The 12,795-nt window shown below is 33.6% G+C and overlaps 2 protein-coding genes across 2 annotated transcripts; both read left to right on the top strand.

Moving 5' to 3' along the window:
* The first annotated feature begins 1,036 nt into the window (after positions 1-1,036).
* LOC140812883 (mitochondrial arginine transporter BAC2-like) lies at positions 1,037-2,867 on the top strand. Its single transcript, XM_073171262.1, has 2 exons — positions 1,037-1,486; positions 1,876-2,867. Exons 1-2 carry the CDS (start codon positions 1,250-1,252, stop codon positions 2,542-2,544), a joined length of 906 nt encoding a protein of 301 aa, XP_073027363.1. The 5' UTR covers positions 1,037-1,249; the 3' UTR covers positions 2,545-2,867.
* A 2,964-nt stretch (positions 2,868-5,831) lies between these two features.
* LOC140832822 (kinesin-like protein KIN-13B) lies at positions 5,832-11,652 on the top strand. Its single transcript, XM_073197034.1, has 12 exons — positions 5,832-6,172; positions 6,292-6,510; positions 7,148-7,342; positions 7,461-7,562; positions 8,037-8,114; positions 8,230-8,311; positions 9,026-9,185; positions 9,276-9,578; positions 10,165-10,383; positions 10,461-10,806; positions 10,892-10,957; positions 11,142-11,652. Exons 1-12 carry the CDS (start codon positions 6,014-6,016, stop codon positions 11,316-11,318), a joined length of 2,106 nt encoding a protein of 701 aa, XP_073053135.1. The 5' UTR covers positions 5,832-6,013; the 3' UTR covers positions 11,319-11,652.
* The last annotated feature ends 1,143 nt before the right edge of the window (positions 11,653-12,795 follow it).

Genomic DNA, 12,795 nt, shown 5'->3' with positions numbered 1-12,795 from the left:
TATCTATTTCTTGTGTTTTTATCTAAAATTAAAAAAAAGTTTCCATCAATCTTGAAAAATAAAGATATATCATGAAATATTTGCAGTGTATTAAATGATTAAAAAATTATTTTTATATAATTTTTATTGATATTTTATTTTATAAATCACTCTTATATAAAATATTGTAGGTTTTAAACTTAACCACACAATTATTTGAAGGGGATAAATATTTTAAGTATTGTGTTATAAAGTTAAATATGGTATTTAGATAACGATCATTTCTTAAAAATATCTTAAAACCCTATTTTAATACAATTTTAGGGGAAGTTTTTGAAAAATCCCCAATCAAAAAATTTCTTTGGCTTCACTCCCTACCCACAAAATGTGGTACTAGGGTCATACAAATGTGGTACACCTCATGTGGAAATGTGGTACACTTCAGGTGGAAAATGTGGTACTAAAAAAGTACCTAGGGGACGGAACCACAAAAAAAAAATGACGGCTGGGGATGAAACCCAAATTTCCCATACAATTTTATACTAATAATTATATTTGAAATATCATATTAAATAAATATTATTTTTATTTATACTTGTTGGCCACGCAACCATTCATTTGAGAGGACCCGATTCACTTATTTGACGAGGTGGGGTAAGACAAATAATTATAAAACACTTTAATAAAAGTATATATTTTTAAAAAAAAGTTTATAAAAAATTTTAAAATTTGTTGTAAGTATAAATCTTGTTTGGACAACTGTTTTTAAAATGTTTTTATAATAAAAAAATGTCAAAACTTGTGTGAGACGGTCTCACGGGTCGTATTTTGTGAGGACATATCTCTTATTTGAGTCGTTAATGAAAAATATTACTTTTTATGCTAAGAGTATTACTTTTTATTGTGAATTTCGATATGATTGACTGATCTCACAGACAAAGATTTGTGAAATCGTCTCACAAGAGGGCGGTTTGCGAGTTATATTCATTATTTTTAAAAAAATTATATTTGGGTACAAATTTTTTATTAAAAAAAAACATATAGAAGGACACAGAAGGCGGCAGTGTGAGCGTCCCATCCCCTACATCATTCGTGTACTACTGTCCACGCGAATCACGAGAAACCGAAACGAAAGCGAATCGGTTTTCTTCAGTTCAAAGTTGGTACATTCACTTGTGTCGCCAAATCTCTTTGATTTTCAATGAATAAAAGCACAGAAAATTGGCTGTAAACTGATTGCATTTGGAATTGTTGCGTGGGTGGTGAAATAATGGATTTTTGGCCGGAGTATCTAGCGAGCAGTTGGGGCAGAGAATTTGTGGCAGGCGGGTTCGGCGGCACCGCCGGTGTTATCACGGGCTATCCTCTAGATACGCTGAGAATTCTGCAGCAGCAATCGGGCAAAACTGGGTCTGCTTTCAGCATTCTCCGCCGCGTGGTTGCGACTGATGGCCCCTCCGCTCTGTACCGGGGAATGGCGGCTCCGTTTGCTTCTGTCACTTTCCAGGTTCCTTTTCTCGTTGTGTTATTGGGATTTGGGATTGAATAATCGTGAATATCCGTGTCGGATTTGTTAACGTGGATCATGGAATTTTGGTCACCTACTGTTCACTTTTTACTGTGCTATATGTGCGTACTTTAGGCTCCCTTTTATGCTGGGAGAAGATCTCCAATGGTGGGATCTCTACGCGGCGTGCTACTTTTCAGTTTTGAGCTTTGGGTCATGTCAATTTTTGACCAAGTTTTCAAATGTCACATTTTTTTCACAACTGAATAAATATTTGTTCAAAACTTGCAATTCATAGAATTATATGCAGTATAATGGTGATAATTATTTTGCTTTTGGGGCTAATTTACACTCGATCTTCACTGATGTCACTTCCTTTGCAAATGCAGAATGCCATCGCTTTCCAGACATATGCCATACTATCTAGAGTACTAGACTCAAACATCGCTGCAGATGATCCACCCTCATACAGAGGAGTTGCTCTCGGAGGAATCAGCACAGGAGCTGTACAAAGCCTGCTTCTCAGCCCTGTCGAGTTGATAAAAATACGTCTACAGCTGCAGCAGCAAACCAACCAAACAACCAGCCAATCGAGTATCCAAAAGGGTCCAATAGACGTCGTCAAATTCATATTCAAAACGGAAGGTTGGAGAGGGCTATACCGCGGTTTAACCATCACTGTTCTGAGAGATGCACCGGCTCACGGTGTGTACTTTTTGACATACGAGTATATGAGAGAACAACTCCATCCAGGATGCCGGAAGAACGGTCAAGAACCATTTGGAACCATGCTTCTGGCAGGTGGTCTTGCGGGAGTGGCTAGTTGGATCGGTTCCTATCCTTTAGATGTGATCAAAACGAGAATCCAATCACAGTCGTTGCCTTTGAGATATTCCGGGATCGTCGATTGCTTTACGCGAATTGTGAGAGATGAAGGGTATAATGTGCTCTGGAGAGGTTTAGGTACCGCTGTTACTAGAGCATTTATCGTGAATGGGGCCATTTTTACCGCATATGAGGTAGCTCTCAGGTGCTTGTTTCACGACAATGGTACTTGAACAGATAACGTGGTATAGGCATGAAACTCGCATGCAGAGAAACCGGGGAGTTTATGCCGACTCCTGCAAGCTAAAATGGCATGAATTGCTGCAAGATTTGCCATTCAAGTAAAGGGAAGTAAGCAAACACTTGAAGGGAAGAGACTGATACATTTCTTGATCTCCAGTCTTTACATACATTCGACATTGTGAGCATGGGATTTATTGTTCATGATTATGAAAATCTCTCCAAACTATGATTTAAAAACATTCATTGAAGTATGATTTGATTTCTACACTGTAAGATCAAAAACTTGCTAAATAGATCTGAATCTTGTGTTGTTTTTGTTGTGTTTGGAGTGGTACGTAGACGCCTAAAGCGTTAGTTCAACAGCCCTAACCCGAGATTTTACGTCAAGATAGCGTAATTCAATCATCCATATATGTGAAAAACAAATATAGATCCTTCAGAATAATTGGATGAATACTTGTCACAATGCACATATATGGATCTTTACCATAATTGGATCAATACCCAGAGGAATAAACAGTGATGGATTCAGAAGCCCTTATATCAATTATTGGGTGGTAAATACTTAGAATTTGGAAGGTAGTGGTAGACGGTATAGTTGAAGTGACAATTCGAACCATCTTTGATCAGACAAAGGGAGATGAAACCCCGGGAGGAGGGGACAAAATAGCGTTTTTAATTTATATATATATATTTTTTTCTCGTAGCACTTGATTTTGTCATTAAAATTAAAGTATGCATTTTGTCAGACGATCTACATATTTTTATTCGTGAGATAAGTTAATTTTGTTCATATTTACGATCAAAAGTAATATTTTTTCATAAGTGACCCAAACATGATATTTTTATCACAAAATTGACGTGTGAGATCGTGCCACATGAGTTTATGTGTTAAAATTAATGACTTAAATCCAATCTTTCGACATTTTTTTAAAAATGTTTAGTGTTCAAAATTATTATGTTAGAATGTCAACGAATCAAGATCTGAAGATCGAAACGAAATTTTGAATTCTAAACTCAATTACAAAAATTACAACACGAATTTTTTTATTTTGTAATATTTGAATTCTATGTTACAAAAATTATTGAATTACAATACGAAATTTTGAATTCTAAACTCAATTACAAAATCACAATACGATTTTTTTAATTTTGTAATATTTTGAATTCTAAATTACAAAAATTATTGAATTACAATACGAAATTTAGAATTCTAAACTCATTCCCCTGCTACAAAAATTACCACAATGATGAGTCTAAATAGATTCACAATATGATTTTTTTTATTTTGTAAAAATTACCACAATGATGAGTCTAAATAGATTCACAATATTATTTTTTTATTTTGTAATATTTTTAGAATTATAGTCATGCATAAAATTTGTGGCAAATATTATATAAATTATGTAATATGGTTTGAAATTATTCAAATGTACAACCTAAAATATGTCTTATTTAAATATAATACTCTTAGGCATAGTTTGGTACACATGATAGGATGTGATATATAATATAAAGATAAATTAAGGATAAATAAGATGTAGGATATTATATTTAATGTTTGATATTATTTTAATAAGAGTGATTAAATTTATATATTAGATTGTAATGACAAAATTAACTTTATCATAATAAATTTTATAATTTCAAAGTTGTTGCTTGAGTTCATATTTTTATCTGTTAATGCGCCGATAATGCTTGCATGATTTATTTATTTTTTTCCTAATTATATATATTATATAATATGATAATTGAGCCCTTGATTTTGCGAGTCAAGTAAAATATCAATTTTTAAGGTTAATCGGGTGAAATTAATAATTTTATTGACATTTATAAAAATTATTTATATAATTATCTCGAATTCATTTATATACTTATCATATTATATAATATAAAAAAATAAATAAAAACATTTATTTGATTTTAATTTCTATCTACTAGCATAGATTTATAAAAATCATATATAAATCGAGGGTACTTAAGTCATTTATAGTGTATTTTATTCTTAAATTAAAATTATCACACGTAATAGAAGGAACATTTTATCCTTCTCAAAAATTATTTATCAATATCATGAGCTTTTTAAAAAGATACCAGACATTAGATAATGAAGATTATTTATCAATCATTCACTTATCTCATGTACCAAACTATGCCTTATGGTGTGTTTCGTATGAATGATGAGATAAATAAATGATTGATTATGCTATAGATAGTAAGATTGGTATATTATTAATTAAACATCATATGATACTATTAAGATTGTTTGGTTCAATAATTTGAATATGTTATTAGCTTTTAAATATTAATAAATTTACTATTATGTCCTTGCAAGTTTACTTATTTATCATATACATATGGAAGCAATACATAATACTAGATAATAATAATAATGTTAATAATAAAGATATTATTAATCTTTGAATTAATAAGTGTAAATATCATAAAATTAAACATAATAAAAATATAAATATTATTGATAATCATAATCAACATTAAAATTTAGTTTTTATTATTTTATTAAAATATATACAAATAAATTATTTTTCAAAATAAAAATATATCTTTATATTTTTTAAAGTTTAAATCAAATAAAATAATAATTATCAGGATCGACAGCTAACGTACAATAATATAAAATAAACTTTTTATTCAATAAATAATTTAACACTCTAAGAAATAAGAGAGGAAAAATGTAATTTATTGAGTTTTGATAATGTCCTTTGATTTGTTAGATTAATAATCAAATAGTTATCCACAAAATCGTATATTAAATCAGGTCAAAATGATTACTAAAAGATCTTAAAATTTTAACTAACATTAGATAAGTATTTAACTATTAATCTATCTTTGTTTAATACACTCAACTAAACACACCCTTATATTATTCAAATATAATTAAAATTAAAATACTAGTCTGTATAATTATTTAAATTTAATAATTAAAAAGTATTTTTTAAAAAAATAATAATAGAGGCTGTCCGTAAACGGCACAACCCCCACCATGTGGAGCCATGGAATGCACAAAAACAGCCCCCTTTAATTCAAAACACAGGTGGGGCCCACCCTCAAACTCATTCTCGCACGCGCCAGTCCCTCCACACGTGCCGCTCTTCAAAATTCAAAATTTCTACTGGAACCCATCCTTTCGTTTTCTCTGTTTTCTGCGGTGAATTTGCGTGAGTTTCCATCTTTTTTTTACAGTGAGTGAAACAGTGAATTGGATCTGAACCGTTAAATTTCAAAGCCTTTTTTTTTTTTTCCTGTCGACCCGTCTTAATAATTCATTCGTTCCCAAAAAATTATCCCACATTTGTCTGTAATCATACCATACTGTACTCTAGGAAGAAAAATATCGATTTTTTATTTTTTGGCGAGGCTGAAGTTTTTCGCAATCGATCGAAGCTGAGGAGAGATTGTTGGGTTTTGTTTTTCCTCCATTTTTGTTCTTGAGAGAAAATGAATGCTGTGGGAAGGCAAAGATCGGGTGCATCGGGGGCTCACCATCAGCGGCAGTACTCCGAAAACTTTCTCGAGACTTCCTCGAATGGCCGTTGGCTGCAATCAGCTGGTCTGCAACACCAGCAGTCCGCGAACAATGCAGTTCCTCCAATTCAGGTGAATGCTCGGAATTTTCTAACTTGTAATTATATTTAGATCTGATGATACTAAAATCTAAAACCCATGATTATTATTCAGCTAATTTTGTTTGATCATTTCGTTTACCCGGAAATTAGGATTTTGGGTATTTCAATGGAGGGGGTCAGGATTCGAGAATGTATAGGAGTGTGCAGGGGCAGAGAATGTTCGGAGGGGGAAGTGATTTTCTTTCGGAGCCGTTGACGCCTCCGGGGTATCCGAGGCAGAGGAAGAATGGGGAGGAGCCAGTTCCGTTGAATGAGTATAGCCCGGGGCTCTTGGATCTGAATTCGTTCGACACTGAGTTGCTTTCGGAGGTAAACTTCTGATTTGGAGTCAAATTTGTTTTCCAGCTGTTGCTTTTTAGTATGGTATGGGCGACATTTATATTTTCTTTTGGGTGCTACAACTCCCGACTTCAATCTTGCTGTGTGCATTTGTGGATTATGTGATTGGGTATTGAACTCTGATTTTTGATTTTATCCTGCTTATATTGGTCTAATGTGGTGATTTAACTTAATATTTTAGCGTTCTAGCTAAATGTTTTTCTGTAAAATGATTTATTACCCTTTTAATACAATGTTTATTAGCTTGGCTTTCTGTAGCTTGAACCTTGTGCTCATGCTTCGCTTCATTTTCCAGTCATATGCACCGTTGCATTTCATATGATGGCCAACTTTTGTGCTCTCTGATCTTAGTTTTACTCTTTGGGGCTGGCGGAGGGACCCCTCAATTTCCAGTTGGGGATCCATGCATATTCACTCAGTTACTTTAAAACTAACTTCTAACCGTTTGAGTATTAATTGACATGAATAGTTTGATATATAATTGGTGTTGGTCTCTTGAATTTGGTTTTGATCCTGATATTTTTTTTTGTCTGAATATGTTACTTTGTTTAGACATTGCCTGATTCTCTTCTTATTTTTTCTGTTTTGGGTGTGTTGCTGTGGAAAGATTCCAGTTCCTGGTCTTTATGATGTGCCCTCAATGAATCATATTTCACGGGGAAGAAGCTTTGATGATGCAGATGCATATTTTGGAAACATCAAACAAGCTGGCAAAACTCGGGGCTTGGAAGAGGGCAATGTTCTGAAAAGCCTGTCATCTGATAATATGAAGGCAAGCAATGTTGCAAAGATTAAAGTGGTGGTAAGTATTTTCAACTCTATTCAAAATTTCCATATCTCAATAGTTCAATTTTTTGGTTACCAAAGCCTGAATACAACTTTCGACTTATCTGCCCTTACAATTGCTCATAAATGATCAGGTCCGCAAAAGACCAATTAACAAAAAGGAATTGGCTAAGAATGAGGAGGACATTATAGAAACCTTTTCAAATTCTCTTGTGGTCCATGAGACAAAACTTAAGGTCGGTATCTCTGTATCCCTCAATAATAGTTTTTTAAAATTTCTGTTAGGCTATACTATTTTCCACAGAACTTTTGTCCATGTGGTTTAGAGTAATCTCTCTAGAATTTGAAGGTATGCTCAAAGATTGAGTTAACTAGATTAAAATTATTCGATAAATTCTTTTCTTTCTACATATGCCCAATTAGTTTTCACTTTTCAGTTAATTATCTTTAATCACTTTGGTAGGAAAAACACTGTTTTTTGGTTGTAGAATCGTTATTAGATTAATTTTCTCTTTTGCTTTTCCAAGAATTTCTAGAGTACTAACTAGTGTTATTTGACAAGATTCATCCAGATAAGGATTCTATGGAAAAATCAAATGACCTGGTTCTGAGTTTATTCAGCTGAATAGAATCAGTCCTTTCGTTAAAACAATTAATGTATCAGTCCTTTGGTTAAAACAATCAATATTCTGAATTTAAATGTGCTACAGGTTGATTTGACTGAGTATTTGGAGAAACATGAATTTGTCTTTGATGCTGTGCTGGATGAAGAAGTTTCAAATGATGAGGTGACTCCAGGGCATGAGCTGGATCTGATACCAAGATGGCTTTAATTTGTTTCTCATCATGTTTCTCTTTTAAACTTTTGTGTTTCTAATTGTGCCATGTATCTAATTTGTGTAGGTGTACCGTGAAACAGTGGAGCCTATTGTCCCCATCATTTTCCAACGTACAAAAGCAACTTGCTTTGCTTATGGGCAAACAGGTATTGCATGAAATCACCAGATGAAATCAGGGTTTGTAAACATGATACCTGTAGTTAGGCTAGTTTCGTTTCTCACCATATACTGGAAGATGCAGATTATGGGAGAGCAGCTTTGTAAATATTGATAAGTCTCTTGCTTCAACTTTCTTGAAGTTTCATCAAATGACTGTGAATTTCCTTCAATGGAAGCATTTAAAGATGCAGGGAGAAACACACTCAATTACTTGATTTATCTAAAAAACAAGTTCATGGTTTCTATGTTTGCTAACCTGGAACAAGAGATCGGGTTGGAGACTATTTAGAGACTTTTTTTGGACTTTTTTGAGCTAAACTCTCTGTTTTATGAGACTAGTGTTTGTGTGATTTTAATATTCTACTACAAAAGTTCCTGCTATCTCCGGTCATTGATAGCATGTATTTGACTTATTTTGCCGTTATTTTATATTAATTGATGAATTTACTTGTGGGAACTTGTATCTATGTAAGACATTAAGATTTGGAAATGTCTGTAGCATGATTAAGCTTTTATTTTTTAATAGAGATATCGTGTTTGCATATCTTTTCAATTCTATACCTCTCACTAACTCATCGTGAACTTGTTCGTTTTTTTTCATTTTTATTCATCACTAAGCTTTGGCTGACACCGTTTCTTTCCCCTTCTATCTTCCTCCCATCTCAATTATTCTATTTTACTACCATCTGGAAACCAATCAGGAAGTGGCAAAACATATACAATGAAACCACTGCCGCTCAAAGCAGTTAGGGATATCTTGAGGCTCATGCATCACACTTACAAGAACCAAGGCTTTCAACTATTTGTCAGTTTCTTTGAGATATATGGAGGAAAACTCTTTGATCTGCTCAGTGATAGAAAGTAAACTGTCTCACTTGATCTTATTTAAGTCAGTAGCTTTTGCCATACATCACTTCATTGCAATAATGCTTCCAACATCTGTCATGGCAGAAAACTTTGCATGAGAGAGGATGGGAAGCAACAAGTGTGTATTGTTGGCTTGCAAGAGTATCGAGTTTCAGATGTGGAGACAGTCAAGGAACTTATTGAGCGAGGAAATGCAACAAGAAGTACTGGCACCACAGGTGCAAATGAAGAATCATCTCGATCACATGCCATTCTTCAGCTTTCTGTTAAGAGGTCAGCTGATGTCAGTGAAACCAAACCTGCTCGGGTTGTTGGCAAACTCTCCTTCATTGACCTTGCTGGAAGCGAACGGGGTGCAGATACAACTGATAATGATAAGCAGACCAGGTATATATTAAGAGCTTCTTAATCAGTCAAATAAGTTCTGCCAAATGCATAAAATTTAACAGTATTAAAAGTGATTAAATTTATTATGATTGCACTTGGCATACATGAGAATTTTGCTGCTCAAGAAATATAATGAACATGTGGATCATCCCACCCTCATGTGTTGTTTATTATGAAGCAAAAGATTAAGCTGTGGTTTTTTATGTTTTCTGAAGCAAAAGATTAAGCTATGGTTTTTTTATGTTGTCTCAGAATTTTTTTGAAAAATATTCTGGACAAAGTGATATATATATGTGTGTGTGTGTGTATGTTTGTTTTTATTTTCTGAAGTATTTATTTTTTAGTGTAGATGTTATCTTACATTAAAAAATGTCGGGTGAGTGATGTGACATAGGAGATATATATATATATATATATATATATATTTTTATTTTTTTTATTTTTTTGTGATACTTTGAAAACTGAAAAATATTTCGGCTCTTTTTCTGGAGCTGAGGGAAGTGGGGAAAATGAACCCAAACATGCCCTTTGTTTATTGTCTCTCCTAATTCTCATCCTATCTTCTTTCTGAATTCTAATTGTGCAGAATGGAAGGGGCTGAGATAAATAAAAGTTTGCTAGCATTGAAGGAGTGTATTAGAGCACTTGACAATGATCAAGGCCACATTCCATTTCGAGGCAGTAAATTGACAGAAGTTTTAAGGGATTCATTTGTTGGAAATTCTCGCACTGTAATGATCTCCTGTGTCTCACCAAATGCAGGATCTTGTGAACATACATTGAATACATTACGATATGCAGATAGGTTGAAATCTTTTATGTGCTAACATTTTAACATTTCTTCCTTTTTAGGGCTTTACCATGCCTTTTGTTTTGGTTTAGGGTGAAGAGCCTTTCAAAAGGAAACTCCAAAAGAGATGTTTTATCTTCAACTGCAAATCTGAAGGAGTCAACAACACAGCCTTTATCTTCAATCATGCCACCAACATCAACGTTTGAAGATGAAGCAGGTGATTCATGGCTTGAACAAACTGAGAAGGATGAATATGAAGAAGATTTATATGAGCAAGAGAAGCCGTCATTGAAGAACTCGAAAGCTGAGTCACTTAACTTCGCAACTTCGGATGATAAAACAAAGAGAGCTAATGGCCAGGCGAAGTGGAAGGAGCCACCTAAATCAGAAATGACTTATTCAAATTCAGATGACGATCTAGATGCTCTATTGAAGGTTACAAAAACATAATTTGCTTTGAGCAACTAAATATTATCCAATTTAAATGTTGATAGTAAGACATGCTGTGAAATTCTTTTAGGAAGAGGAAGATCTTGTCAATGCTCACAGGAGACAAGTGGAGGAAACAATGGATCTTGTTAGAGAGGTCTGTTATAGTCACTAGATGTATTTACTGTTTCTCTTTTCGGTTTTCAACCCTTCCTTGCTAGGGACATTGTTGGTGATATATTTAACAGGAATTGGACTATTCTATTTGGTCAATGACCTAGAGACAAATTCCTATATTTTCCCTTCGTCGCAGTTATGGTTCTCATGTCCGATGTTTTCAGGAGATGAATCTATTGGTTGAGGCAGATCAACCAGGAAATCAACTGGATGACTATATCTCCAAATTAAACACAATCCTATCCCAGAAAGCTGCTGGTATCTTACAGTTACAGAATCGCTTGGCTCTATTCCAAAAACGCTTGAAGGAACACAATGTTCTTGTGTCATCTGGCTATTAACCGTAGTCTGGCATGATGATGCATGTTGAGAGTCGGTTGTGGTGCAGCTTGAGTAGGACGCCAGTACCATCCATTGTGTTTGATTGGCCCAACTTTGCATGTAAACTGCGAGCCTATGTGATACTAAGCTTCTGAGTTGAAATATGGACCTCCAGCTAAGTCATTTGATGATTATCTGGATATCCAGTCCAGTTTTTTTCTCTTTTACCTTTTGATTGCTTCTCTCATGTTTGTTATTCACTTATATTCCAGCGAATTATAGGAGACCAGATGATATGATATTGTAAAGCTCATCAGCTTTGTGATTTCTGATAATGAAACTCTTCCTTTTGTATCTTGTTTGGTTGATTTACAAAATATTAAATTATCTTAAATTTAGTCATATGTTGGGACCGATCACTACCCACTCCGTTTTGTGCAGTTGTATTTGTAATATGGTTGATGAAAATGTGGTGTTTTGATTGTTTCAAGTTTAACAAATATAAGCTGTATTCTTGTTGTTTGCGCTAGTTCTTTGCTATAATGTCTTATTTTTGGTTTTACAATTTGTAAATTCAAAATGATGAGCTTAGTAAGATTATGATTCATTGCCAATCCAACGATTCATTGACTGTTTGGTCTGGCCTAGAACTTACTTCAGGCCAACTGTTCGTAGGTTGAGCTCAATCTAACCCGGCCGTAATCAGACCTGAGCCGAACTACTGAAGTGAGAATTGCAGCAACGAGTTACTCTCGGCACTATACAGAAAAGAGAGCTTATGAAAATAGCTAGACATTCATGTTTCGTTTAGCTTGACTCGATTTTGTTTAGTACTTGGAAAGTGAACTTAGTATTCATCGTGAACCTTCACGAATTTTTACTGGCATACTTATGCCGTATAATTTATCTTATTTTGATAATGGTTTCCATTATAAATCCTTAATTTATCTTATTTTGATAATGGTTCTTTATATATTTTAATACAACTAGATAAATGCATGTGCGTTGCACATAGAGAAATAGAGATAATTTGTATATGATAATCTTATTTAAATATGTTGGAATTATTTTTGCAATAAGAATAATTATTAATAGATTAATAAATAATTATTTGGTTAAAATCATCACAATTTCTAGTCTTTGATTTGAAGACCCCCTGAAATATTTTTGTACCCATCGATTTTTATCTTCTTAGCTCTTTTTTTGTAGGCGTCAATTGGTTCGTCGTCTTGAATCTCTATTTTATCTTCATGGATATTTATGTTTCTGTTGACTTAATTTATTTGATTTTTCTACCTTTGACGGTACATTGCTTTGTTTAGTTTGCTTGATAATCTTTCGAGATCTCCGTTTCCTGATATTGACATTTGTTGTTGGATAATTGTGATGTATCTCAATAGCTTTTGCCACAATCTTTAACACTCCATCATGTATTTCTACTGAATTATCCAACTTGAACAAGAATGTGTGGAGCTTGGTTGACTTAGCAAATCTTTA

Source organism: Primulina eburnea, chromosome 1 (assembly GCF_022965805.1).
Source record: "Primulina eburnea isolate SZY01 chromosome 1, ASM2296580v1, whole genome shotgun sequence".
NCBI lineage: Eukaryota > Viridiplantae > Streptophyta > Magnoliopsida > Lamiales > Gesneriaceae > Primulina > Primulina eburnea.
The sequence above is the reverse complement of the archived record's forward strand: the minus strand, read 5'-3'. Positions and strand labels throughout refer to the sequence as shown.

What these genes read in the sequence shown, in the direction of transcription:
- LOC140832822 (XM_073197034.1), top strand. Translation starts at nt 6,014, where the DNA reads ATGAATGCTGTGGGAAGGCAAAGATCGGGTGCATCGGGGGCTCACCAT. An exon ending in TCCATGAGACAAAACTTAAG is followed by an intron (nt 7,563 to 8,036) that starts GTCGGTATCTCT and finishes AATGTGCTACAG; the next exon opens with GTTGATTTGACTGAGTATTT. An exon ending in ACATTACGATATGCAGATAG is followed by an intron (nt 10,384 to 10,460) that starts GTTGAAATCTTT and finishes GTTTTGGTTTAG; the next exon opens with GGTGAAGAGCCTTTCAAAAG.
- LOC140812883 (XM_073171262.1), top strand. Translation starts at nt 1,250, where the DNA reads ATGGATTTTTGGCCGGAGTATCTAGCGAGCAGTTGGGGCAGAGAATTT. An exon ending in TTGCTTCTGTCACTTTCCAG is followed by an intron (nt 1,487 to 1,875) that starts GTTCCTTTTCTC and finishes TTGCAAATGCAG; the next exon opens with AATGCCATCGCTTTCCAGAC.